The following is a 25,229-nucleotide window of genomic DNA, read 5'->3' on the forward strand; positions in this document are numbered from 1 at the left end:
TTGATAGAAATCTGCAAGAGGACTTCTATATTTGTTAAAAAGTGGCATTTTGCTGAAGTATCCAGATTGGTGGATTCTCACTTAGCCATGGCAGTTTGTTCTATAGCTACCAAAATAAACCTAAGCATTCCAAATTCAATTTCATCAAAAATACATAATCTTCTTCATGTGGCATTAAGGTTCCTTGCTGTCCTTATCCCAGTAACCTGCTTGCTGCAACATGTGATGGCAAATATTTGATGTTTGCTTTTTTGATTGGCAGTTTCAGTGATGGACACACTGAACTGAACAATATCTCTTACAATATTTTAATATTCAGTGATTGCTTCATAAATTGTGTTTTTAAAGATGAAAAAAAAATTGAAAAGCAACTGTTTTGATTATTTGGGCTGTCCCTTATGTAAAGAATGTAAATCCACGTTTCCCTTTCTGTATTGCTACAAGCTGCTGCTTATGCACAGAAAAAACAATACTTCCTAGAGCAAGACTTCCTGTGTGTACGGCTGGTGTTGCTTCAGACACCAGAAGAATGCATCTGTTCTGCTTGTGAATTCCCCCCTGACACCAGGCTGTGTGAGCTACATGCTGACAACCCAGTGCAGCCTCCACAGGGAGCCACTTAGAAAATACACCATGAAATAACAGCAGAGACAGCTTGTCTCCTCTAGCATCTCTTCTGGGTACTCACTGCTTGCACTTCTCCCAGGCACTCTCAGCTGTCTGGCAGCCAGTGATGCTCAGTTGCCTGGGGTCCTCCCAGCAGCCTCACTGTTGTGTAGCCAGGGTGTTTGTCACCAAACACCACAATGTTTGTTGTGCAGTGTGCCCGTGTGCCAAGGCCCCACAGAAAACAGTTGTATAGCCTTGGTCCACCAAGCACAGGTCTGTTGAATTATTGCCTCTGCTTTTCTGCTCCACAGAGAGACCGGAACCGTGCAGAGCTGCTTGAATTTCTGAACTCTGCCTTATAATGGGAAGAGTGTGACCAAGGACTTGTAAATACGCCAAGCTGGTGATGATCATGCCTAGCAAAAAAGCTAAAGAAAACTCAGGGAAAAGGATGCCGAGTTTGACAAGACCAGACTCCTGCTGAGACAATCAGGATATCCTTTTTTTAATGGCAAAATGAAGATCAAACGATAACTTGTTAATGAAGATCTATGTCCTTTTGAGATGCTAAGGTAACAGCCAGGCTGTGGTGTTTTAGAAGATCCTAAGAGTGTGTCATTGGCAATGACATGTATTGACACACCGAGGTCCAATTCTATCCTAACTGCATGCAGAACACACTTTTAATTTCAAATGTCTTAAAGTTTCCAGTAGCTTAAACAAAGCGGATTATTTGTAACTGTCTGTTGAAAGATGAGGCATTTCTATGTGTATATTTTTTCCAGTAGTGGTTTTACTTGTCCTAAAGAGCAGGTTGACCTTTGTAAATAGAACATCCTTTTACATAAATGCTTTTTTGACAGTTCATTCATTAATATATTATTTTATTTCAGAGTGTGAGGTGTGGTCTTTCTCTGAATGGTTTTATTACTCTTTGTCACTAGAAGTATCAACATTAAATATTCTAGAGCTGGACAATTTTTATTCCAAAACTGAAGAGGGAAAGTCTTTGGTTCTTTTTATCTGGATCAGCTGCTCACAGGCAGCATACGCTCACTAATTTACTCCCATATCTCAAGTTGCAGTTCCTAGAGCTAAGAAGCCTGAAGATCTGGCCTGCCTTTCTGACCCTGTGAGGTGTTTGTCAAATCTTCACATAGCATGCATCTGAGAGAAAGAGCCATTGGAATGGTTCTGAGGCAGGCAGTGACAGTGACAGAGATGTCCAGGTGCATGTGTGTGTGTTTGTGTGTGTTTTGGCCTCAGCAGACTGCTCAAAGCCTGCTGCTCACTCCTTCCTAGAGCCCTGGCAGAAGGCCCCTGGGTACAGAAGAACTCTGACGTTGGAATTCCTTGTGAATCACTCGTGCCAGATGCTCCTCAGGAGCCACTGAGAGGTGTGCCTAAAAAAGGCCTCAGTGTGGTTGCCTTTGACAAGGATATCAGGCGGTCAGAGCATGAGGAGTTCATTGCAGAGCAAACAAGTAGAAAGCTCTTTGAGTCTGTGTCTAGCATGGTGTTTAAGGAAATCTGAAGACTTTGTATTATTGTTCAAGGTGAAGTTTTTAAATTTGATGTGAAATCCTCTGGAGATGCTGGAATCCTGTTTGTTTTTTTTTGTGCAGCTTTGTTGTTGTTGTGGAACATTTTGCAGTTGTTGCAGAGATTTAACTCTTTAGAGATTGAGAACATAAAACTTGAAAACACGGGAGTAAGAAATGGAGTTTCCTTGACTTTTAACATTGTTGTGGAAGTATTTTTCAAAGCAGTGTTCTGAAACATAAGTAGGGAAAAACAAAAGAATCCAACTCCTTTACTTCACGGGGATTTTTCTTTATGATTCATACTACTACTATCTATATTTCTATCTAGAGATGCCAAGTGTCATGCCCAGATAAGCAGCTTTTGTCTTTTGACTTCTCTTGGGGAGGTTAATTCCAAACACACCGATAAGGTGTACTAACATCCTTGTCATTCCATACATTGTATTATTTATTAAATACTTATTTAAGTGTCACTACAATCATGTGCATCTGCTCTGCATGCAGCTTGGTGGGACCGAGTGTTTTTGAGGCTGCTCTTGGGAGCTGACCAACAGATTCCAGTCACACCAGTAAGCATTAGGCCTCTGCAGGCAGAGTCATTGTAGTGCCGTGCAGCCCCATGAAGAATTTTATTGTTGTTCACCTTTTAACTAAAGCATAACTTCTTAATGCTGCTTCAAATTTCTGTTATGCCAGCTTAACCAGAGACAGAACTGCATGTGAAGGTTATGATAGTAAGGTAACAGATGCAGATCTAGAAATTTGCGTGGAAACTCTGTAGCAGCATGGAATGTCAGCCTGATAGACAGCCTTGCTACCAGGTCTCCAAAAAGTGCTTATTGTAGAGAAAGATGAAGTGTGGAATAATGAGAATGCATGAGATAGGGATGGAGGGAGACTGCTGGTGTCAGAAATCATAGAGTGCAGGCAGAGATAAAGTGACGAGGGGATTCTGGGGCTTACCTGGCTGGACAAGTGGAGATTCTAGCTGAAAGGTTAAATAATAGGAGTCTTTCAGATGTGAAGCATACATTTTGTGTGTGTGAGAGTGGTCCCTATCACATCCTCTGTCTGAAATTCTGAAATGGAAGTCACTGTTGGGGTAGACTGGTAGAAGATACATTCTCTGAACTGCTGCTGCCGTGCCCCTCCTCCTTGTCAGTATCTTGCTTTTCAAGTATTCTCACCAAATGCGTCACTAGCAGCAGAATTTGTAAGATTTGGTCCCTTGAGTCTTCTTCCCCTGGCTCTTCAAGCTCTTTCTACCTGACCACTACTACTACCACTTGTGTGCGCAGGTGTAGAATGCTGTGTGGCTTTTGTCTGTTCCGTGAAGGGAAGCTCATTTGGAGTTCCTACATCTAGTGAGCAAATATGAGCAAACAGGAAAGGAACCTGACATTTCTAAAGATCCCTCCCCAATAAGCACAGTTGGTAGTAGACTCAAAGTTTTGGGAGAGGATGAAGCAGTTTCTTAAGTTTCTCTGGGGATCCAAACGTGAAAGAATAATTATTTGATACAAGTAATTAAGTGATTCAGCCAGTTCTCATAAGCAATGTAGTCCTTTGTCACTTGCTTTTATAATTTGCCTGAACTTGACTCCTTTGTGCAAAAAAGTACTGAGATTAAAGTGACAAATCAGTCAGAAATAGCAGTTAGGCATGGAAGCACTTGCTGTGTTAATCTAGGGTATATCAACCTGCAGTGCAGTGAGGGCGTGCAGTTTTGATCTCTTCAGTGCAGAGTATGGTTCAACTTAAGCAAGTTGTGCCATTTTGATGTACTTGGGTGTTTTGTGCTGCAGGATTATATGGGCTTCCCAGACATCTCAGGACATCTCCCTCTGCAGCTACAAGGACAGAGCTGTATACACAGGCAAAAGCCGAAAGTCAGAGAGGCTGAAGTAACTTGACCTAGGGTCAGTCGAGGGCTGCCTGAGGCACCTGATGACCACTGGGTGGAGCTCTGAAACAGCTTGCTGGACGTGTCAGTCCTGCAGGGCTTTGCTGTGATTGTTTAGAAACGGGTTTCCAAAACTGTTGCTCAGCTCTTGAGTCCAGCTCTCTTTTGGGCACTGTGAAATGGCTGGGTTTTTGTGGTAGGTTTTTTGGTTCTTCTGAGGGCTTTGAGGTTGTGGGCACACCAGGACATCCCCAAGGCCAGTTATTTGCTTACATCTGAAGCTGTAGGGGGTGAGTCCTTCTAAGAGCTGCTGTTTAGAATTATCAGCAGACGCCCAGCCCAGCCTTCCATCTCCATCTCTGGACGAAACAACTCACCAAAATTATTGTCCAGTACAGAGACCATGGTTTATTTGGCTCTTGAGAGCAGTAATCTTTTTCTGCCTGCTCATTTTTGGCCTTAAGGTGTGATTCACAAGGAATAGGAAACATCTAGTGTTTTCTGCAAGGAGAGCGGGATGCAGTGCTGGTGGCTCTGAGGAAGCATGCTTTGAGACTTCATAAGCAATGTGATGAACTGCTAATATCCATGCTGATAAATGTACGTCAGTGGCAGAGGTACAGAGCATTAAGAAGACAACTGGTACCAGCATGCCAACTGCTGGTGCTGTTTTCTATTCAGAAACGTATAGTTCACGTATTTGTATTTGGTTTGCGTTTTGTTCATGTGCTGTTCTCTGCATGACAGTGATATGAAAGAAAGGCAGCATAAGTGTGAGGAAGCGGTATTTATTGGGAAAGGCAGGGTTAGAAAGTTCCTGCACTTTTCCTGTTAATCATTGCTTAGAATGTGCCAGCAGGTGGCATTGCTGTCCATCTGCACTGCCTCATACAGGGTTTTTTTTTTTTGTTTTTCTCCTTTTGGACTTTGGCTTCCCAATAATTCTGAACTAGCCTGCAGAGATGTGTTGCTTATGGTGCATGTTTGTTACTGCTGTCCTATGAATGTAATCCAGTCTTTCTCCATTTCCTCCTCCTGGCTGTGCTTTGAACATACCACAGTCTGTCCTGCTTCTTCTCCTATACAGAAGGCAGGAGAAAGGTTGGAACTTGTGAGTAGCTGTATACCATGGGAGTGAGTTGCTGGGAGCCAGGAGGAACCTGGAAGGATTGGGTGCTCTTGCAACATCCTTACAGGAACTGCTGAGTTCTGTAGATACAACACTGTATTCTTCACCTGCTAAATAATTTTAGGCTTCCAGTATCAGAATGACACCAAAAAGGAAAGAGGGGTATTTCTCTGGCACTGTTTTGTTCTACATCTGTTATTTAACCTGTCTTCAGACTAAACTACACGTGTTCTGCTGCTTTAGGCAATCTGATACTGCTGATAAGACTGGAAGAGGTACTGTACATGGACTCTGACTCATCAGAAGCCTCTGAGAATATAGCATTATAATTACTAAATAGTAATAACAATATTTACATTCTGAGTGGATACTGGCATTTAGAAAATGCATTTCTCTTTCTCCTGCTGTATCATCCAATGGGGAAGGTTAGATTTACTTGGTGGAGGCAATGTGTAATTGTAAGCATAACAGCTGACAAGCTGTAATCTGCTTATCCAGTCAGGACTCCAGGAATTTTATGAAGTATGCTGTACACAGATGTTCATGAACCACCACATATTTCACTGTTCTTCTTGTAGGTTTTCTCTTTGCCTATCTGTCATGTTTATTAAGATCTCTTCCTACAAAGATTGAGAGTATCTTTACACAGCAACTGCACAGAAGACCACATGCCAATCATGGGAGACTTGGCTGTGCAGCCCACCTCTACCTCTTGGGGTCAGTACTGTGTCTTCCTGATGTGAGCCGGCTTGAAACACAGCTTGCCTGATCATACAGAGGGAACAAGAGGCCCCTTATGCAGAGAGGACAGCAGTACCAGCTAGAGGCAGGCTCCCAGACTGTTGTGTCTGTGCCTGGCACAGGTAGGTGGAACTCACTGAAGCTTAGAGTTCTTTCTCTGTTGCAGGGCACAACAAAAAAAGGTGCTGACTCGCACAGTCCTGTGCTTCCCAGAATGATTTTTTAGCAAAATTAGCATGCACCATGTAGCTTGTCCTCCCGTCTGAGCGGTGAAGTTAACACAGGAATACTGGAATGGCCTGTAACTGTTCTGTGGAAAAAGTGTAAGCAACAAGACAGAGACATGTTTGTCCCCTAGTGTGTTTCTTTGCACAGCTTCTGGGAAGGAACGGCTTAAGCCTTCTGCTGTAGTCTGTATCTCAACCACTTACTTCAGTTTATTCCTGGAGCTCCCTTTTGGAAACACTCTTCTGTCTGATCTCTGCAATTTACTGAGCAATGCAGTCCACACTTCAATGAGACTTTGTGTTGGGAAAAAAAAAAAAAAGCTTCCTCTTGTTTAACTCTTGCGTGCTTTTCATGTGAATGCTTAGTGCAGGGAGCCCTGAGCCATCTGGGGCTGCATACTAATATTAAAGGGTTCCAGTATCTAGAATTGATAGGAGTGACTTGACTCACAAGTATCTGGTGACAAAACATTCATTATGTTGTTCTCCTCATTTTGTGGTAATACTGATCAATGTAAGACGTGCTTGGAAGCACACTGATGAAGATTTAACGTCGAGGCTGTATCTGTAAAGCACTTAGCTTCAGAGAACTTCAGACTTCTGCAGTTGTTTAATCCTAGCTATTTATCACCTTACATCTTGGGATCTGTTTGAAGAGGTAGCAAAGCGGAAAGCAAGTGGCTGCTTTTGCACCTTGTAGAGAGAGGATGTTTTTTTGTTTAGCCTTGGTGTCTATCATTCTTGCCTTCCTCCTTTGATGCGTGCACAGTGTGCAGTGGAGAACTAGAATGGCTTGTGTTTGGCTAGATGTGGACAGATTGCTTCTTTAATTAATGACAACAATTACAAAAATTTGTTTTATAGTTCATAGCTTTGCTTTAATTTTCTAAGGTTCCATGATGAAATACATAAACAGTGCAATCTCAGTAGACAGGTATTTCCTGTGAAGCATACTCCAGTTCTGCAAGGTGTGACAGCTGTCTGAGCTATATGCTGATAGAGCTGAAGAGTTTCCTCCTGCACATTTTTGCTGGCCACCACAACCTGTGGGCCAGTCTAGGCTGTAGGAGCAGAGCTGCATTTTCTTTCTTAGGTGAGTAGTGGCTCTGAAAAGTGTTTCAGCCTCTTGAAGCTGAGCTGTGCACCTGAGCTGCTGTAGTGGTGTTGCCATTATGTGTTGGCATGTGTGATAAAAGTCCCTGATTGCTTTTTCCTGGGTGTAACAATGTCCTTTGGACAGCGTAACACTACCACTGATTGGGCAACAGTGATGCTCTAGGCTGACACCAAAGTCTTTGTTCAGTTTTGAAAGAATGAGGATTTGGAATTATCCTTGTTCAGTTTACTTAGTTGTTTGTTACTGGCATTGTGCTGCTATTTCACTTCTCATTTTTCTTTAGGAATTAAATCACTGGACTCTCTCTAGAGTGGCTAAGATAGTACAGTCTCATCTAAGTTGTGTAGGAATGCTTTTCTACACTAGTAGGCAATGCAGTCCAGGAGAAGCAGAGCTGTAGAGCGGTACACTTGTCAGTAAGGGGTTAATGTTCACACTATACAAGTGTTAGGAGGTTTTCTTAGTCCTGTTTCAAGGTATGCAAACCTGAGAGTCAGCTGCAACAGATCATTTAGGTTAGCTTAATCCAAAAGCAATCTAGTTTGCCCCTGCTCAGGTATGTGAACCATAGCTCAGTAGGTAGGGGACAACCAGGAGTTGCACACTCCTGATTTAATCTGAAATTCTAATTCAGTCACTCAAAACATGGAATTAAGAATAATGCAAAAATGAGTAGTTACTTGTTGCTGCATGCAGTGACCAAAGAATGATTTAGTTCAGTCTACAGTTCCTAAGAAAAACAAGTGTTACAAGCATAGTGCAACAACTGAATATCCTAAGCACCTCCCCAGCTCTGCTTCACTACCTGCTGGTGCATACACTGTGCAAAAAGTTGCAGTCAGCTGGCTACAGGCAAGCATAGTGCTTGTTTTACACCTTTCAGAGTACTGGATGGCCAGATTGGTACCTGAATATCCTCTTCTTCATCAGATGGTTCTGTGAGCCCAGTGTAACTTGCAGAAGAGGTACAGGGAGAAAGTGGTACTGTTTGAAAGTTTGGATTACATTTTATTGTGCAATTAGAGACGGCAGGTAAAGTGAAGCTTGACAGCTGTCACAGGTGCCATCACAGCCTGGCCCTCATCTGTATATGGCTTTGAGCAAAGGTCAGATTTGTCTCCCTCTGCTGACTGCAAAACAAGAATGGTATCTGCTAGCTGGAGGTTATTAATGAAGGATACAGTATGATCACAGCATGCTGTGATAATATTGCAAACACTCTTCAGCTGATTTCATTGGCTTTGTATATTGGTGCAGCGAAGTTAGTTGCTCCAGGTTCTCCTTTGGATAGAGTGAGCACATTGCTGACACTGTACTGTAGCAAAGAGTTTTTATGTCAGTATCAGACTGTCCCTTCTCTCCCTGCAGACTATCAAATATTGCATCAAAACAGTCAGTACCAAGGACATTAAAATAAAACTTGAGTACAAAAAATTGACTACAGCATTGTAGCATGAAATTCATGACCATTTCAGCCATCAGTCCAGCAAGTATAGTGGCTTGCAAATATTTTTAAGAAATGGTTAACTTTTTTCAAAACAGTGGTTTTTTTAGATGGTAGCATCTTGCTAGGATCACAAAACTTCTAGATACTTAAGCCTATGCTAAGTATGTCAAGCTTTTATTGTACTGCATACACACAGTCACACCACTTCACAAGGACACAGAGCCAAAAAAACATCAAGTTGATTGTCAGAAGGCTTGAACCTCTCCCCTGTTGACCTGGAGCTGAAGTAGCCAGTCCTAAACTGAGTGGTGTATTTGGAAGCCCTGAGATATTTTTTTTTTTTTAATTAAAAGTGATCTTCTGCAGCAGTGTTTACGAAGGGGCTAGATGCTACAGCCTTGTGTTTAGTCTTAGCTAGCCCAGAGGAAAGTGAGAAAGAGCCACAATTCCACAGTCCTAGAGAACTGTTAAGGATTTGATCTTGATCTTTGTTTTTAATGCTGTGATCCCCCAACTCTGGAAGAAACTGCACATTTCTACTCTAGGATAAATTTCATGTGCTGGAATTGTTCCCAGGGTTGGCATAGCTTCAACGGATTTTGTTTTGGCTGTAGTACTCACATGCTGTTGCAAAAATCCCTGGGGAAAAGAGTTGGAAACAGGCAAAAGAACAACAAAGCTATGCAGCGTTCTCCAGGAGGCTGTATCACAGTGGAGATGATTCCCAAATGCCAGTCATAGGGGGAGATCCCAGAATTTTTCCTACTCCTTGGCTTCTCTACAGGAACCATGATTTCTACAGCACGATGTTCTCTTTCTTTTCCTGATGAGAGTTTTCCCTGTGGATGCTTTTCCTCCCTGGTGTTTTCTTGTTTACTCAAGGTCTCAGCAGAACCATGCTGGCCTAGAGGCAATTCAGTTTTCATTAAAGATTCTTCTGTAACAGTGTCCACTCACTGGCCAGCATCCTGCAATACTGGAAAGCTCTCCTCTGAGCACTCGTGAGAGAAGAGTGAGGGAATGGACCTTCATCTACCAGAGCCCTTCAGCCATTCACAACAGCAGCTTATTGAAACAGACTCAATTCTGAGCTGTACAGAGTGCTGTAGATGAATGCTGATTCCCTTCACCCTTCACTTATACTATTTTTCAGTACTCTTTCAGACTTAGTCATAAACATTAATTTTAGCCCAGTGAATTATTACTGGGATGCAGGGTGTAGCACTTACCTCAGTAACACAGGACCAAGAAGAGCTTTTGACACAGAACTGATGTATCCACCCACAACAGTGTTACATTTCTATCTGCTCTGCAAGCACAAGGTTCAGGGGTTCTGCCTGCGTAAGAGAGAAAATACCCAAGAAACCTGAGCATGCTGTGGAATTATGTTAGTCTTCCACCTCAGAAAGTTTGAGTCTGCTTTGCTTGAGCTGGATTGCTACTCAAGAGCAGCACTGGGTTTACCTGCATCTCCTGCAGCACTGAGGAAGGTTGTTAGTTGAAAAAAGAAGTTCAGTTCTGACTAGCCCTAACTCACAGGCCTGATCCTGAAAGCCTTTCTCATGCAAATGGAACTTCTTGCATTCAGGCAGCAGTTCTCACTAGCTTGGGCCAATAGCTTTAGAAGGTAACTTCATCCAGGCTGAGGGAAAAGGGAGAAGAAGAGAGAGATCACAAAATTAATTCATTTTCCACCAGGAAAGAAAAAAAAAAAAAAGGTAATAAAAAATAGGATAGTAAGTGAGCCTTGCCCCTAAAGTTGCTGATTACTTCTAAATTAAAGGAAAAGCTAGCATGTGTGGTAATAAATTGTCACATATCGTGGGCATCAGCAGCAGTTACTATGGACACAGCTTCTGAGAGAGGCAGACAGTAAGAGAAAGCTGGAACGAAGAAGAAATGGTAGAGCTAAAAAAAGGGTTAACTGGGATTTGGAGAGATCACTGTTTAAAAACCTTGTTCAGTACAGAGTCAGTAATCCTTGGCATTCCGGAATTCTGGCATGCTCCAAACCCTTCTGGTGGGCTGGGTGCCCCGCTCTACATCCTCAGAGATGGTCTTGATGTCACTGATGAATGGGGAAATCTTGGACCGGGACTTAAATGTTGTTAAGGAGAGGCTGGTTTTGTTCTTTGTGTTCCATTGCTTGGCGAGCTTCTTGGCGTCTTCCTCCTCTTTGATCTTCTCAACAGCTTCCTGCAGAACAGAGCGGAAGAGTCGAGATACTTCCTGCACTTCTGGTTCGTATTCAGCAACGAGTTGCCGGAATCTGAAAGCACAGTCAAGGCACAGCTTTGATTAAAAACATCAGATGAGGGATTGGTGCCAAGTCACAGGGCTAAGCTTGGAACTTGCGCTCTTACAAAATGGGACTCCCTGCATTGAAGGGAACAATAACAGAGAGGAGCTATGAAGATATGCTCAAGGTCTCTAAAATCCAGAAAGCCAGAGAATGTAAGGAAGCAGTGAATCACTATTTCTCACAAGCACAAGAAATAATAGGGAGCACCAAACAAAGCTAGAGCGTGGCATCTTGGAAACAGAAGGAAGTGCTCTTTTCACATAACGCATATTAAGTCAGAACTCAGTGCTATCAGTAGCTTAACAACATGCTCAGACAAGTTTGTGGAAAATATCCTCATCACTGCTGATTAACTGTGATTGTCCACGTGCAAATACTTGCTCAAGTAATCTGTAAACTGCTGCTTACCAGAAGCTGAGAATGTATCACAGAAGAGGTCCCACTGGATTCCTCATTTTTCAAACTCTCTTTTTTCCACAGCATGACCTAGTGGCCACTAGACAAACTCTTACCCAGTAAAACTCTGTTACACGTTCAATCTTTTCTTAATATTTAAGTTCCAATGGATTTCTGTAACATAACAGTGGCTCAGCTGATAACATCTTGATTGGAAGCACAGTACCTAATTGGAAGCACTGTACCTAATTAAACAACTCTGAAATGCTCCGCTGTCTTCTCAGCAAAGAGCTCAGAATGATTTCTTGACATTTACTAAGCTAGCTTAGTATGAGGGAAGTGAAGAATTATCACTGTTTCTTTTGCAGGTGGGGAAGATGAGATGCAGAGCAGGGCAATTTTGTGAAGCCACTGAATCAGATCCTGGCTGGAGCAAGAAGAGAACGTACTTTCTGGACATCTGGTTGAGTGACTGGCTCCCATTCTGGACAGCTCATGAGCCACTCCTATGGCTCTCACACTGGTTGCATAGATATTCTAGTTCTTCTGTAAGAGCACATGTTTATGACAGAAGATAACATGGCTACTCTTCTGACAATATTCAGTTCTTAACATAAAGATTTTATCTGCAGATAGAGCTAAACTATTACTTTACTAAAATCCAGGTGGTTATACTTAATGCAAGTTAAAATATGTAATATCTGCAAGCATTTTTATATTTTCCTTTAACAGAACTGAGTGATAATGGAAAACAGTAGGAATGTATTTAAACAAGCCCAATAAGACAGCAGTCAACAGACTAAAATCCTGCCTCTAGGGTTTTTTTGATCATCCCTAAGAGTGTAACAGAGAGTTCAATGTACTCCATAACTTCAGTGTATAATGGTACCCAATGGCACTCAAGATATTAAGGGCAGAAGGAAAGCCAAAGGTGTAACTGAAAGATTGTATGTTTATGCTTTTGATTTTTACTGTTGAGGCCTGATATTGGCTGCATCTCCTGACATCATGCTATAACACAGATATTTCAGTGTTTGTTCTCTCAGAGCAAGTATTGACAGCTACACATACAACTGAGAGCATTGCACAGTGCTCGGGAAATTCAGTATCATCAGAACTACCACTCACTTTCAGGATACCAAACGATCAGTTACCAAAGTCACAGAGATGTTTCTTAACTATTGCAATTGCTTAGGATGTATTCCTAATCTCTCTCACCCTAACCATCATCACCTGCATCCTTAAGGGTTATCACAAAACAGTGAGAACAGAGATTTGCTGTATATTGCAAACACAATCGTAGAATGGTTTGGGTTGGAAGGGACCTTTAAGATCATCTAGTTCCAGCCCCCCTGCTATAGGCAGGGATACCTCCCTCTAGACCAGGTTTCTTACAGTCCCATCCAGCCTGGACTTGATTTCTTCCAGGGAGGGGGCATCCACAGCCTCACTGGGCAACCTGTTCCAGCGTCTCACCACCCTCACAGTAAGCAATTTCTTTCTGATATCTAGTCTAAGTCTTCCCTCTTCCAGCTTAAAGCCATTTCCACTTGTCCTGTCACTACACACCTTTTTGCCTTCTGAGAAGGAACTTTACTTGCATTATCAAAGATCCACAAACCCAGTTCTCACAGTAAATACACTCTTCTCTTTATCCCAATCAGAAGTTTAGACAGATGAGTCCATCGAAACCTCAGTCTTCGCAACATTATTATTATGCCAGGGAAAGCATCTTCATAGGTCTTTTATTGCAAAGGTGAACTGAATGAGTCATTCTGTTTTATCTTTATGTGTATTTTAAAGAGCGATGCTGTCATACTGTATCTATCCACCAATACACCTTCTTTTCTTTGTATTGGCAGTTGTGCACCCAGAAGACCCTGGAACTGCCTCAGGTTTTTGAGGTTGTTTAAAAACCAAACAGAAAACAATCCCAAGTGTCTGCCAGTCCCTCAAAGAAAAGCCATTGTCATTCAGATGGAGAGGGGAAGGAGAGCTTTTTTCTCCCTCCACAGTAAGATGAACCCTGTCCCTTTATTAATGCCCAGCTCCAGGACCAGCATGTTTGTGTAAGGGAGAGTTGATTGCATAAAGTCCAAAAGGTATGAGTGCCACAAGCATTTTCCAGAACAAAGGATGAGGAGTTTATCAGGGTAAGATCTAGCTAAATGAGTCCATGTATTGGAAGGCAGGTGATGTTTACTGCAGCCATTTGTACACAGCTGAAGCCATTCTCCCCAGCTACCAGTGAAAGCCAGTTGCAGTGCTGGCTGATCAGTCTGTTCTCTGCACAACACGTAAAGCCAGTTTAAACCTCTGGAATCAGAGAATGTGGGCTTATATCCTGCGTGCCATTACTGGGAAACAAGCTCTACACAAAGCCGTTCAGTAGAACCAAGCACACAAAATTGCACAAGGCTTACCTATCTTCTAGCACGGGTTAACACCCTTACACTTTTGCATGAAATAGTTTCAAACCCAGCAACTGTGCAATGATATCTGAAAAAATCCATCAACAGGGTCTCCTTACTCATCTGAAAAGCATACCTATCTACCTTATTTGTGAAATGAGTTAAGATGATAACACTAGTAGCTAACCTGTAATATACTACAGGAGTTTAATGTAAACACCTTAAGACGTGACTATCAACAGAAGTCACCTTAAACCAGCACAGGAGCCTAACGAGCACGTTATGTGCATGTAGAGATGAGCCTGTTCAGTAGTCCAGGCTGTGCTTTCATCACAGTCCAAACAAATTTGTTTCAGTTGCAACCCTTCAGTTTCTTCACAGAACCATTTGATTTTAAGCCTGGCTGCACTCGGCCACCTGCCTGTCTTATTCTGTGGGCGCTCAGTTAAATAGGTTTCCCAAATAAAGCCTGAACTCTAAAGATCTGTTAAATCCAGTAGAAGTTGGTGGACTTAAACAATATGTTTATAGTGAAGCGTGTTCCCGAGTGCCTGCCCGAACTGGGAGCTCTAGGTAGATTTAGTCACTGACAGAAAACATGGGGTGCTTAGTGCTAATAATCAGCTGCCGACTCCTGAACCTTTATGTTGGGCAAGATTTCTGGTGATGCTGTGAAGCTGTGAACAGCTTTGATAGAGAAGGTTGCTTGACTCACAAACGATGATGCCACTCACACTAACTGCTACTCTGGAGCCATGTCAACCTCGAACTTGAGAGCGTAATTGTCAAGAAACACATTGCTGATTGTAGTCATTTGTCTTACATTCAAGCTCACTCTGAAGTCAACTTCTGCTATAGATAATCCTTAGAAAATTACAGTCCTAAGCCTATGCTATTAATGATCTCAGATCACCAAAATGAAGCTTTGCTTTTCTATACTGTACTTTTTTTGTTTCTCTCTGGACAGAATCTGACAGTTTCACTTTTCCCAAAACCGAAGGAAATGAAACTGACTGTAACCAGCTCTGATTAGAGCTACCAGTAGAGTAGAGATGGTGAAAATCTACCATTCTGCTAATTTGTTTAATCATGTCAGCTAGGTACGAAGGGCCTTAGCAAAAATCAGTCACCTCCTTCAGATGGCTCACACAGCTTAAACCACAAAGCCATCTCCAATCCAGTAATCTACAGTTAAAGTTGCATGTGAATGCAAAGCTTTATTTGTATGAGGTAAATCAGAGTCTCCAGCTGTGGAAGAAGTGATGATATCTGAAGTGTATTTGAATCTTAAAAAATGTCAAGAGACTGAAATAAAATCTTCTACTGACTTAAAATACGCTTTTACAGAACAGACAAACTGAATCCAAAAAAACCCCTCCATCTTAAGAAATGCTCCTTCCCAATCTCCTCCACATCCAAAGAGATAAGAACTTTGCCTCCCAGTAGATGTGACTGTAGCCACACAAGAAGACAATTTGGACAATCAGTTAGTCCTGTGAAGAACAAAGGGACATCTCTGACAACTCATCAAAAAGCATTTTGTTGTGGCTTTGACTCTTAGCCTGAGTCTCACAAAGGAGAGCCTGCATGACACAAACTAAACAAACTCACCCTTTGTGCAAGACTCACACTACCTGTGTTATTTAGATATTTGCATGCTTGCTTTGAAGCTCCATCAAAAAGAACTTCAGTTCTTCAAATGTGTAAAATGAAGGGATCAAGGGAACAGAATCAAGGCCTTCTGCAAGGTACACGCTCAGCATCTGCGTTTCCAGATCCAAGTTTGGAGACTTCTCTTTTTTTGGGGGGTGGAAGATTTTCTACAAGTTGTTACATGTTATGAAGTCACAAGGTTTTTCAGGAAAAACATCAGAAGCACAGTGATTAAAATACATAATTGGCAGTTTGAAGATTTCAGTCAAAGCCCTACGATAGATATCCCATATATTTTGGGGGCACGTTATTACGATTTCAAAGCTTTCTCACTTTCTGAGACAAGAATTAATCCAGTTTTAGATGTCTTCTAATTAGGCTGCACACTCCCATCTCTTGCATATTCTCAACTCCTAGCATGGCAAGCCTCATTCTTCCATTTTCTGGCCTCTCAGAAGGCAGAGAAGAAGAGGAGTGGACTGTTCACTTTTCCAACACAGGAAGAAGTACTTATCAAATAAAACCAGAACATGATAGTTTGAGGCAAGCAAAACACAGTTTTCCACAGCAAAGTTATAATTCAGATGTGGAACTCCACCACAGACAGGAGAAGTTTACATATTCAAAAACAAAATAAAACAAAAATCTGAAAAAAAAAAAGAAAAAAAAAAACCAACCTAAAGAAAAAGCCACACAGGGCAGTAACGGACAGAAGCACCACTTCTGGCTCCACAAATCTTCATGTGACAAGGCACAGTAAGCCAGCAGCCATACACAAGATACCATCCATGGTGTATCTGCTTGCCTCATTTGTTTTCTTCAGACAGATGCCACTACATCATGCATAGATCAAACAGACCTTTGACCCAGTCCAGTTCTGCCATTTCTATGGCCATGACATTCCTTTCTCAACCACTGATCTGAAACAACTAAGGCATACAATCCTCTTCTTTTTTTTTCTCCCCTCCACATGGCTTTGCTACCCATGCAAACTCCTTAGCATGAAACAAACAAAACACACCACTTCTTGGATTATACCGTAATCCAGTTTCTGACAGTCTGTCACAGTAACTTAAAATAGGCCTCTTAAAAGGATGGTTTTGTGATTTTTTCAATGATGCACACATACAATTTGACAACACTGTTGAATACGTTTACCTCCAATTAAAGGCATGCTGAATACTGAATGAGATTGAGCAACTTCTACAAGTTACTCTGAAATCAAGGGGAAAAAAATGCACACAAAATATCTTGCATCATCTGTCTCAATTAAAAATAAAAATAAATGATAAGTAAATGGTGTATGTCACAGCTTAATACTCCTCTGAAGTTAGAACCTTGAGGCCTCCCAGCTCCAATGGCTCTTATGGAAATACTCGTTTGCCAGACAGATCTTGCTCAGTGGCTCTAGGGATCTTGAGAATTACTCAGAACCCCAAGGAATTTGCAGTGATGTTTACAACATAGTTTAAAGTTATACAGACACAAGGCAAGTCTGTTGCCAGCAAACTTTCACTGCTACTGAGCAACCCCAAATCTCTGGTTCTTCCACCACAGCAATCTTTGCGATAGCCAAAGCCCTGTACCCCCTTATTTCCAAGGTTCAGCCCTGGGCAAGGAAGGCTGTAAGTCAGAGGGCCAGTGATTTCCAGCCCTCTTACAGCTGCAGTGCCAGAGCTGTAGATTGAAGAGAAAACAGGGAAGGCATATGCAGTGAGAAACTTGCAGAGTGCTCAGCACCCCAGTGTAAGTGGCGTGCCAGGACTGTGCTTCTAATCCCAAGTGAAAAACACGGTGAGATGGGGGAGGTGGATTATAAAGGCCCAACTCACAACTTTACTTTGACTCCATGAGACTTCAGAGCCATTGCTCCTCACTTGCACTGTGCTAAGTGAGAGGGCTTAATTTAGACTGGACCTCTCAAAAGGGAAAGAAAAAAGTCACCTCCTACCCTTCCAGTTTGGATGCCATTACAGTTAGGTAGGTTGGTTCTAGTTCAAAGCCAACCTCACAAAAGGTTGGTCAGCCAGCAATGAGCAATCCAGTGTCTAGGATTGCTTGGAAGGTTCACCAGCAAGTGCAAGAGGCTACATCACAGAAGGCAGAAGCACTAGCTAGCTGTTCAAGCCGAATGCTTGCTCTACCTGCATGTATATGAGGGAACAAGCATGCTCTCCTTCCTTTTTCTGGGAACATATGACTCAGACTGAAAAATACAATAGCACCTTTTGGCTAGTCTGGACACTGTTGGGACAAGTGCCTCGGTAAAGCTTCTGCCCAGCTTAAATCAAAGAAGGAAGCCTCAAATTAGAGTGGATAAATACTGAAGCATGTTGTTCAGCGGCTGCGGAATCTCCATCCTCAGAGATACTCAGCAATGGGTAGAATAAGGCCTCAGCAACCTGACCTGGCTGTGAAGTTGGCCATTTCAGAGAGGCACACACTTCCAGTGATCCCTTTAAACCTTGCTTATTCAAAGATTCTAAAGACTGAAGCAAAAGCCATGAAATACTGAAACTGCAGCAAAATCAGGCAAGATAAAGTTTATCTGGCTGATAAGGAGCATAAAGTATTCAAGCCACTCAGAGAGCAATGGCATTTAGTAGCTTTCCAGAGGAAATGATACCACATGAAACTGACTTTAAACATTCAGCCTTTCTTCTCCCACAAAGACATTGCCACAACAAAACCCTCAGTACAGGATGCCCAAGTCTTGGTTCTGTTGGTCCTAACAACTCTTGCTCCCCCCTCACACACCATAAAGAGGAGAGAGGGAAAGGGAAGGTCTGGATCATCAGATCTTTTACTGTACCTGAGTATGACAGGCCCACAGTAGGAGGGATGTATTTTGGTACACATATCCTCCAGCTGCAGCCTTTCTCCTGGGCTGATATCATAGCTCTGCTTTGGGTAGCTGACCAGCCAGCCGTAGTCCACCCCAGTCTTGATCTTGCGATACTCATTCTCCCGCTCCCGCTGCTGCTTCTCTGCCTGCTTGATCTGCCAGCTCAGCTCCATCATTAGCGTCTCAACCACCATCTCTGTGGGGTTCCTCTGGGAAATCCGATTTGGGGGCTCATTCCACCTGAACCAGGATGCCAGTGACATAGTGCCCTGCGTGTCTTCACTGGGAGCAAATTGGGGGTAGGGAAGGAGAGAAAAAGAACAGCGCCATCATCAACACAGCTCAGACAAGAACTTTCTCCCCCACACATCCCTCAAATCTGTTGTTTGCTTTTAAGTGCTGCTGGATTAGCCACTTAGAGGAACTACTCGTTGTGGGCATCTTGAGAAATAAATCTCACCTTTAGCAACCAAATTGTGTAGAGAGGCACTGAACTGCCAGTCACCACATAATTAAAATTACAGGCACAATTCTTACATCTGAAGACAAGTTATGGAATATCTTTCTCCCACTGAGATAGGCAGGGGAAGAATTCTCCTGTCCACAGAACAGGGACTAGGCTTTGGCTGTATGAAACCTCATGGGAGAGCGTGACCCTACATACAAAAACTCAACACAAGGAGTCAGGTGTATGTAGGCTTTATGGGAGCCATGTGCTAGCCAACAGGGCATCCTCAGAGGGAGCAGAGAAAACGTAACACAGGCAGATAGCAGAAGCGATAGAGTTCATCTGTACTTCTTGCTGGCAAAAGCAACAGTTGCATTCATCACAAGACCAGACAGAGCTTTAAATTTTATTTAGCAAGAGTCACTTCACGCAATGGGAGAGGCTACACCATCTTCTCCGAGCGGAAGTCCAACTACCAGTTATACCAGAATAGCACACCTTAGGCACACACCACCAGTAGTAAAGGAGCTGAGAGAAAAGTGGCAGCATATCAAGGTTTAAACTGGTATTATTTCTAAGTGAGAGGTTTCTGCTGCTGGGGAGTTACACAGCACTTAGAATGCAAAACAAGCTGCACCAATCAGCTCAGTGAAAGATGGAATTAACTCCCTTTTGTGTAGTCGTTCCATTATCCTCAGATAGTGAAGTTATTAACAATTGTATTTGTATTTAAACAAAACAGAGTTCAAAGCAGTCACCAGAGACCTGAACAGGAGTAAAACAGCATCCGTTTCTTCTCACAGCATACTTGCCTTGCTGCTCCCTTCTATTAGCCTACAGGGAGGAGGGGTGGCACAAATCATGCTTGCAGCTGGATCACCAAAAGGCCCCTCCTGGCTGCAACTCAATCAGGACAGAGTTTCAGCTGTTAACATAAGAGCCCGATTCTGCAGGGCCTGAGAAAACTTCTTCTGATAAGAGAAACAGACATGAAGACAGACATAAAAGAGAAAAATAAGCTTTTAAGCTGCCACACTGGGGCCTTCAGTCAGTGCAAATCACCAGAAGCTTGTGACTGCCCTGCATTCTCATTACAGCTTAGACACAAGTTCTCAGACTTCCTAGAAGAGCAATGCTCTTCTGCCTTCAGAGATTCTGCCTTCAGTGCCAAAAAGCCATCATCCTCTGCACTGGATGTGAAGGCCACTTGAGCTGCTTCCACAGCTTTATTGCTTGCTATGATGTAGACCTGTTCTCTTTCCAGAACGTCCATAGGTCACACCATTAAAGAACAATGCTTCAAAAACCTGGACAGTCTGTACTGTGTCCTGAGTTTGAAGTGATCTCAGAGACTGATGCTTAGGCTTCATTAAAATCACAAAATGCAACAAAGGACAAGTTTCCCTAGTCCAGTATCTTTCCTCTCACTGCCAGCTACAGGCTTCTTCAGAAAGAAGACATATAAGGGCTGAAAGCTTCCACAGATGCGGCTACCTAGATGTGTAAGGCTGCACATATTCCTGTGAGACTGTATAAACATGAGAGTATGTACTAATTTGCAATGCTTACACATGAGAGATCACTATAGCGACTGTTTTTCACTCTGGAGTAGCAGCTGTGATTATCTTCACCATACCACTCCTAGTCGGCACTTGCTGGAAGTGCTCCTACTCCTATCTAATTTCTGTGCCCTAGAGGAAGAGCAGGAGGCCCCTTCCTATGCTTTCAGCACCTGTGACTCCAGCCATCAATCTGCTCCTGCTCTCATATCAGCACTGCTACTGCTTACTGCCCAACACACATGAATGAACTCAGTCTGGAACTGGTGTGCTGACAGTGTCAGCTCCATCATCTCATCACCCTAACACGTGCTTGAATCTTGCTATGTGGTCACCTCCACTCCTCAGTACAAATTATTAAGGATGAAGATCCTTAAAGCCTTTTCATTGGTTTTATCCCTCCTTACATGTCACAAAAGCGTGCTCTCTGTTCACAAAAAAGTGCAGCAGAACAGACTACAAGTTGTTATAACAGATCATTATAAAATCTCAGGTTTGTTTTTCAGCTTATGTGACAACTGCCCTTTATCATCAGCTTTTACAGGTATCTAACTGTACCAGAATATATGGTATACAGGTATAGAACCTGTACCATTATTATTTTCTCCTGCACCTGGACTTGATGAGAGAAAGCCTATGCTATTGGTTCTATGTTACCTGGCTTTCATATGGTGCTGGAGCATTCCTACTGCCTTCATCTTTTTGTTTCACCTCACAGGTCTCCCTCAAACAAAGTAGTTGCACTTGAGACCTGTTTTCCATCGCCCAGTATTGCAGAAGGCAATCAGTCAGAAAAGTAGCTTGCATATTTTGTCTGAGCAAGGCCTGCTGAACCGTACCTTTGCAGTATTCCATAGCTTTCATAAAGCACTGATCACAGATTTTGAAAAAGTACAGAGGTGGCACAGAAGCACGGATACTGTTGGTTGTAAGCCAGAGAGAAGCGACACTGTCACCCTCACTCTGACCTTTGACAAACTGTTGTGAAAGTCCCACATCCCAGCTGCCTCCATCTCTTACACCAGAAGAGCAGCATCTGGCCAGCAGTCACCCCAAGGTGGCTGTGAGCACCCCAGAACCAACCTTCCAGTAGGGTGCCATCTGGAATACCTCTCCAGGCAATGAGCTGCAGTCTCAGCCTTCCTCACGTCTTTGGAGGGATGCGAGGAGGTGCTTTCCCCTCTGCTCTGGCAGTGGTCTGAGTACAGTGTTGGCTCTGACCATGTGTTGAGCAGCTCTGGTCTGAATGGGTCTTGCATTCACCTCTCACAAGTTATTTGAAAAATTTACTCACACCTAAGATCAATACGAAGTAAGGAAAGCATCTCACCCATAACTGAAACGGCCAGTTCTCCAACAAAGGAAAATCGTTTGCAAGCATTTTGTGCACAGTGGCAGCTTGTGCTGGCTGTTCTAAAGGAGCCTTGTTTGTCTGAGATTGTTTCCTTCCCCATCTCTCATCCATCACCTCCTCCTTTTGAGAGTTGGAAACTGGCCATCTCTATTTAGCAGGCTTGACAAGCCTCCACACTTTCCACTACTGGTCTTTGCAGCCTGCAGCAGGCAGCATGGGCTCCCTTAATTGTAGCTGCTGTTTTCAATTTAAAGTTCACATGCAGGCTAATCATTAAATGACTCAACATGGCTTTCCCATTAAAAAGACTGAAAAGACCATTGGCAGGATGTAGAAAACTAGAGGATGGCAAAAGTTTCAGACTGTCCTTACTGGGGAAAAGGACAAATTTACACTTTGCAAGCATTCATGTTAGAATTATTAAAAGAAAGAAAGGGACACTGTTCCATCTAAATACAGATCCTCCTGCTGCACAGTCAGTTTTCTGCTTCCTTCTAAAAGGCTGTCCTGGAACCTGATGAACTACTCAGGCTTTATCCAAGCAGAATTTAGGGTAGTTTAAAAAAGCTCCACTCCAAAAGCAGTTACATGTTTCCAAGCTTTTGCTTCACTGACTCCACTGCCAGCCAAACAGTTCCCTCATGCTGTCAATTACAATTCAGCCCAACCACCTGACAGAATTTTAAGCATAAGTTATCCCTAAATTACACCAAAGTCTGGAATCCCTCTTTCCTTTCTTTAACAAAGCCTGATGGTTTTCTTCAATGTCTACTGATGGTTAGTAAGCACTTCTGAGACTTTTTTTAGGTAAAAGTTTCCTTTTACCTTTAAAGAAGCCTTTCTGCCTCCCCAGATCTCATTTTTGTTTTGCACATAGGCAGCGATTCCTGCATACCTCTCCTTTTACAGTTTACAGTTCTCCCCTTCCACTTCTCTACCTTTTCCCATATTTCCCCATGCAATTTTCTCTTCTTGCTACAGTGAACATATCAAAGAATCAGCAGAAGTATTGGGGTCCTCATTCTTTCTTTGGTTTCTCACCTCCCTATAACAGGATTTCAGATTCTCCTAGCTCTTTTAGTGTGAAAGAGAACAGTTCCATAGTTTGATCTCTGGCTACTCTTTTGCCAGATGGAGGCCGTTGATAAAACCTGGCAGCTATCAGCCTCCTTCAGGCTCTTGCAGGTGAGATCACCACCTGCTAAGACCTGTTACACCAGGCTGCTTTCCGGTAAGCCATGAGTCAATCGGCAGGACCTGTCTGCCTTGTAGGAAATTTTTTATTCAGAAGTGTATTTCACTTTCATTGAACCTTCTCTTGGTTTTCAGTTTCCAAAACCCTCTCAGACAGGAATAGGCAGAGGTTGAGAAATGCATATTTATGAAAAAAGGAGCTTTGCTTTCTATACAGGTATGTTTTCAGTTGATAACCCTCCTTTGCAGCCTGTCAGTGCAGAAGTACTACCAAGAACACCTAGTGACTCCCAATAATCAAAGGGGTATGACAGCTGTGTCAGAGCAGAGGGAGAAAAGATGCGAGGGGCTGGATGAGCAGGAGCCTAATCCACTATTGAATGGCGTCAATGGAAATGTTGTCACTCAGCTGGCTATAGATAGTCCCAGGAAATCCGCTGTCACCCAGGCTGTACACTGACAGACCGGGCTTAGGAGCTGGGAAATGCCTTCCCCCATCCCAAGGGTGGTGGCTCCTTGCTGCAAGAGTCAGAGAGCAGAGATAGGATTTGTTCATGTAAGATACCAACTCAGTCTTGCTCCACACGTCCCAGATCAGACAGGAACAAGCATGGAAAATGATTTCTAAAAGAAGAGTGACAAGCTCCATCTCCAAACTGTGTTCATAATCATACTTCTTAAGAGAAATGCAGCCACAGGGAAAACAGGAGATTTGACACTGTTGAGCATATTACTATAATTAGTTTTCATTTGCTTCTTTGGTAAAGATTTAATTATGTTATCCAGAGAAGTCAGAAGCTCAGTGCCCTCTGGATGACTGTCTCTCTTGGCTGTTACACCCGGGCAGGATCTATGGTCATGGCTATACAGCTACCAATACCTGCAGGAGATACCATTAGCAGGCTGAGCACTACAGAAGTACCCCACACTATTTCTCCCATGAAAATGACAATTCAATTTTGCTCTAAACAAAGAATCTCAGCAAGTTCTAATTAAGAAACTGCTGCCAACACTCTCCCAGTTTTATTAATATAGCCACAACTTTGACAAGAAACCCTACCCTCTGTTCTCCATCACTTTTATGGAGAGTTACTTATCAGTATTCTCTACACATAGGGACTTTTACTGTAGCAAAGCCCAAAGAGCCCCACTTCCTATCTGGCTGAATCTCTCTTATTGTTTAGTGGCATGGGAGGGTATGTGTTTACAGCTACTTGTTGTGCGATTGTAATCTCGGTGGAAATTATTATAAGCTGAGACTGAGAACCCACGTCTATCTGCCAAAGTTGCTATGAGGCAATTAATGCTGAAAAAGCAGTACATAGAGCTTTTCAATCAAGACACTTATCAGCAATGCAAATATCATGATCGTAATGCAATATCATTCCTCATTCTGACCTGCAGAATAAAGAGAGTGAACTCTTGGGGACAACTGGGGGCTCGCATACAGATCACAGCAAGAGAATGTGTGCTTTGCTTTACGAGCACACCCGCTCCCGTTTTGGTGGACATGAGATATTCGTGGACAAAGAATTTTCACAGTGGGTAAAATATTCCCAAAGACGTGTCCCTGTTTCGAGTGGCAGGGCATTTTGAATAACTGGATCAAGCCAAGACTTGAAATTAAAAATATTTCTTATTAAACCTTCGTGGCTGCAGGTGTTTGAGAACAAGAAGAGTGTCACAGCAGTGTGAGCCTGTGAGTCTAAACTGCCTGCTGCAGGCTGGCAGTTCTGCTGCTGCACTAGTCTGCTTCTGAATGACAAGCACTCCTCAAAGTATGCGAAAAACATGCTGCCATTCTGCATGCAGGCTAAATTCTGCATGAAAAGAAAGCTTGATTGGCCTTCTGAAAACACTCCAGTGGTTATGGTACATATGGTTATGTTGCATTATCTAGAGTTAGTAGCTTTCAAAATAAAAATAAAAAAAAAAACACCTTTTTTTAAATGAAATTCATTACAATTGAGAGCACGTTAAAAACACTGCTTCCACCTGCCCTGCACGTAGTTTTTAATCCATTTTTAAAGCTTCTGTCTTCTAGAAAGCAAGTATCTGATGCATTTTATGTCTGCACTTTGATAGCAAGAGGGGTGAAGAAAGAAAAATACAGCATCAACTGGGCTCCAAGCTCAGGTATGAATCAGAAAGGTATTTTTCAATCACTAGTGAAAACACGCACAGAAATGGTAGCTGATCTAACCTTATACAGCTTCATAATCTTCGGTAAAGCTGGACTAATGTAAAACAGATTTACTTCCCTGAAATAAAAGAGCTGTGTTGATTAACTTCAGATGAAAATCCAGTCTACAGATCTTAAAGAAAAAGCAAAGGAACAGCCCAATAGCCT

At 42.7% G+C, this 25,229-nt stretch overlaps 1 protein-coding gene across 5 annotated transcripts in view; it reads right to left on the reverse strand.

Moving 5' to 3' along the window:
* Nucleotides 1–7,005: 7,005 nt before the first annotated feature.
* The window catches only part of RD3 (RD3 regulator of GUCY2D), a 50,124-nt gene continuing 31,900 nt past the window's right edge, over nt 7,006–25,229 (reverse strand). For all 5 annotated transcript variants that reach the window (XM_042836503.1, XM_042836577.1, XM_042836421.1 and 2 more), the window contains 2 exons: nt 18,292–18,606; nt 7,006–10,986 (listed from right to left, as the gene is read on the reverse strand). In XM_042836503.1, coding sequence (XP_042692437.1) covers nt 10,689–10,986; nt 18,292–18,587 — 594 coding nt within the window. In that variant the 5' untranslated portion in view covers nt 18,588–18,606 and the 3' untranslated portion in view covers nt 7,006–10,688. The remainder of the gene's footprint in view (nt 10,987–18,291; nt 18,607–25,229) is intronic.

The sequence above is a fragment of the Centrocercus urophasianus genome, unplaced genomic scaffold, assembly GCF_019232065.1.
Source record: "Centrocercus urophasianus isolate 14NV4802_14NV808 unplaced genomic scaffold, USGS_Curo_1.0 seq_10, whole genome shotgun sequence".
Taxonomy (NCBI): Eukaryota; Metazoa; Chordata; class Aves; order Galliformes; family Phasianidae; genus Centrocercus; species Centrocercus urophasianus.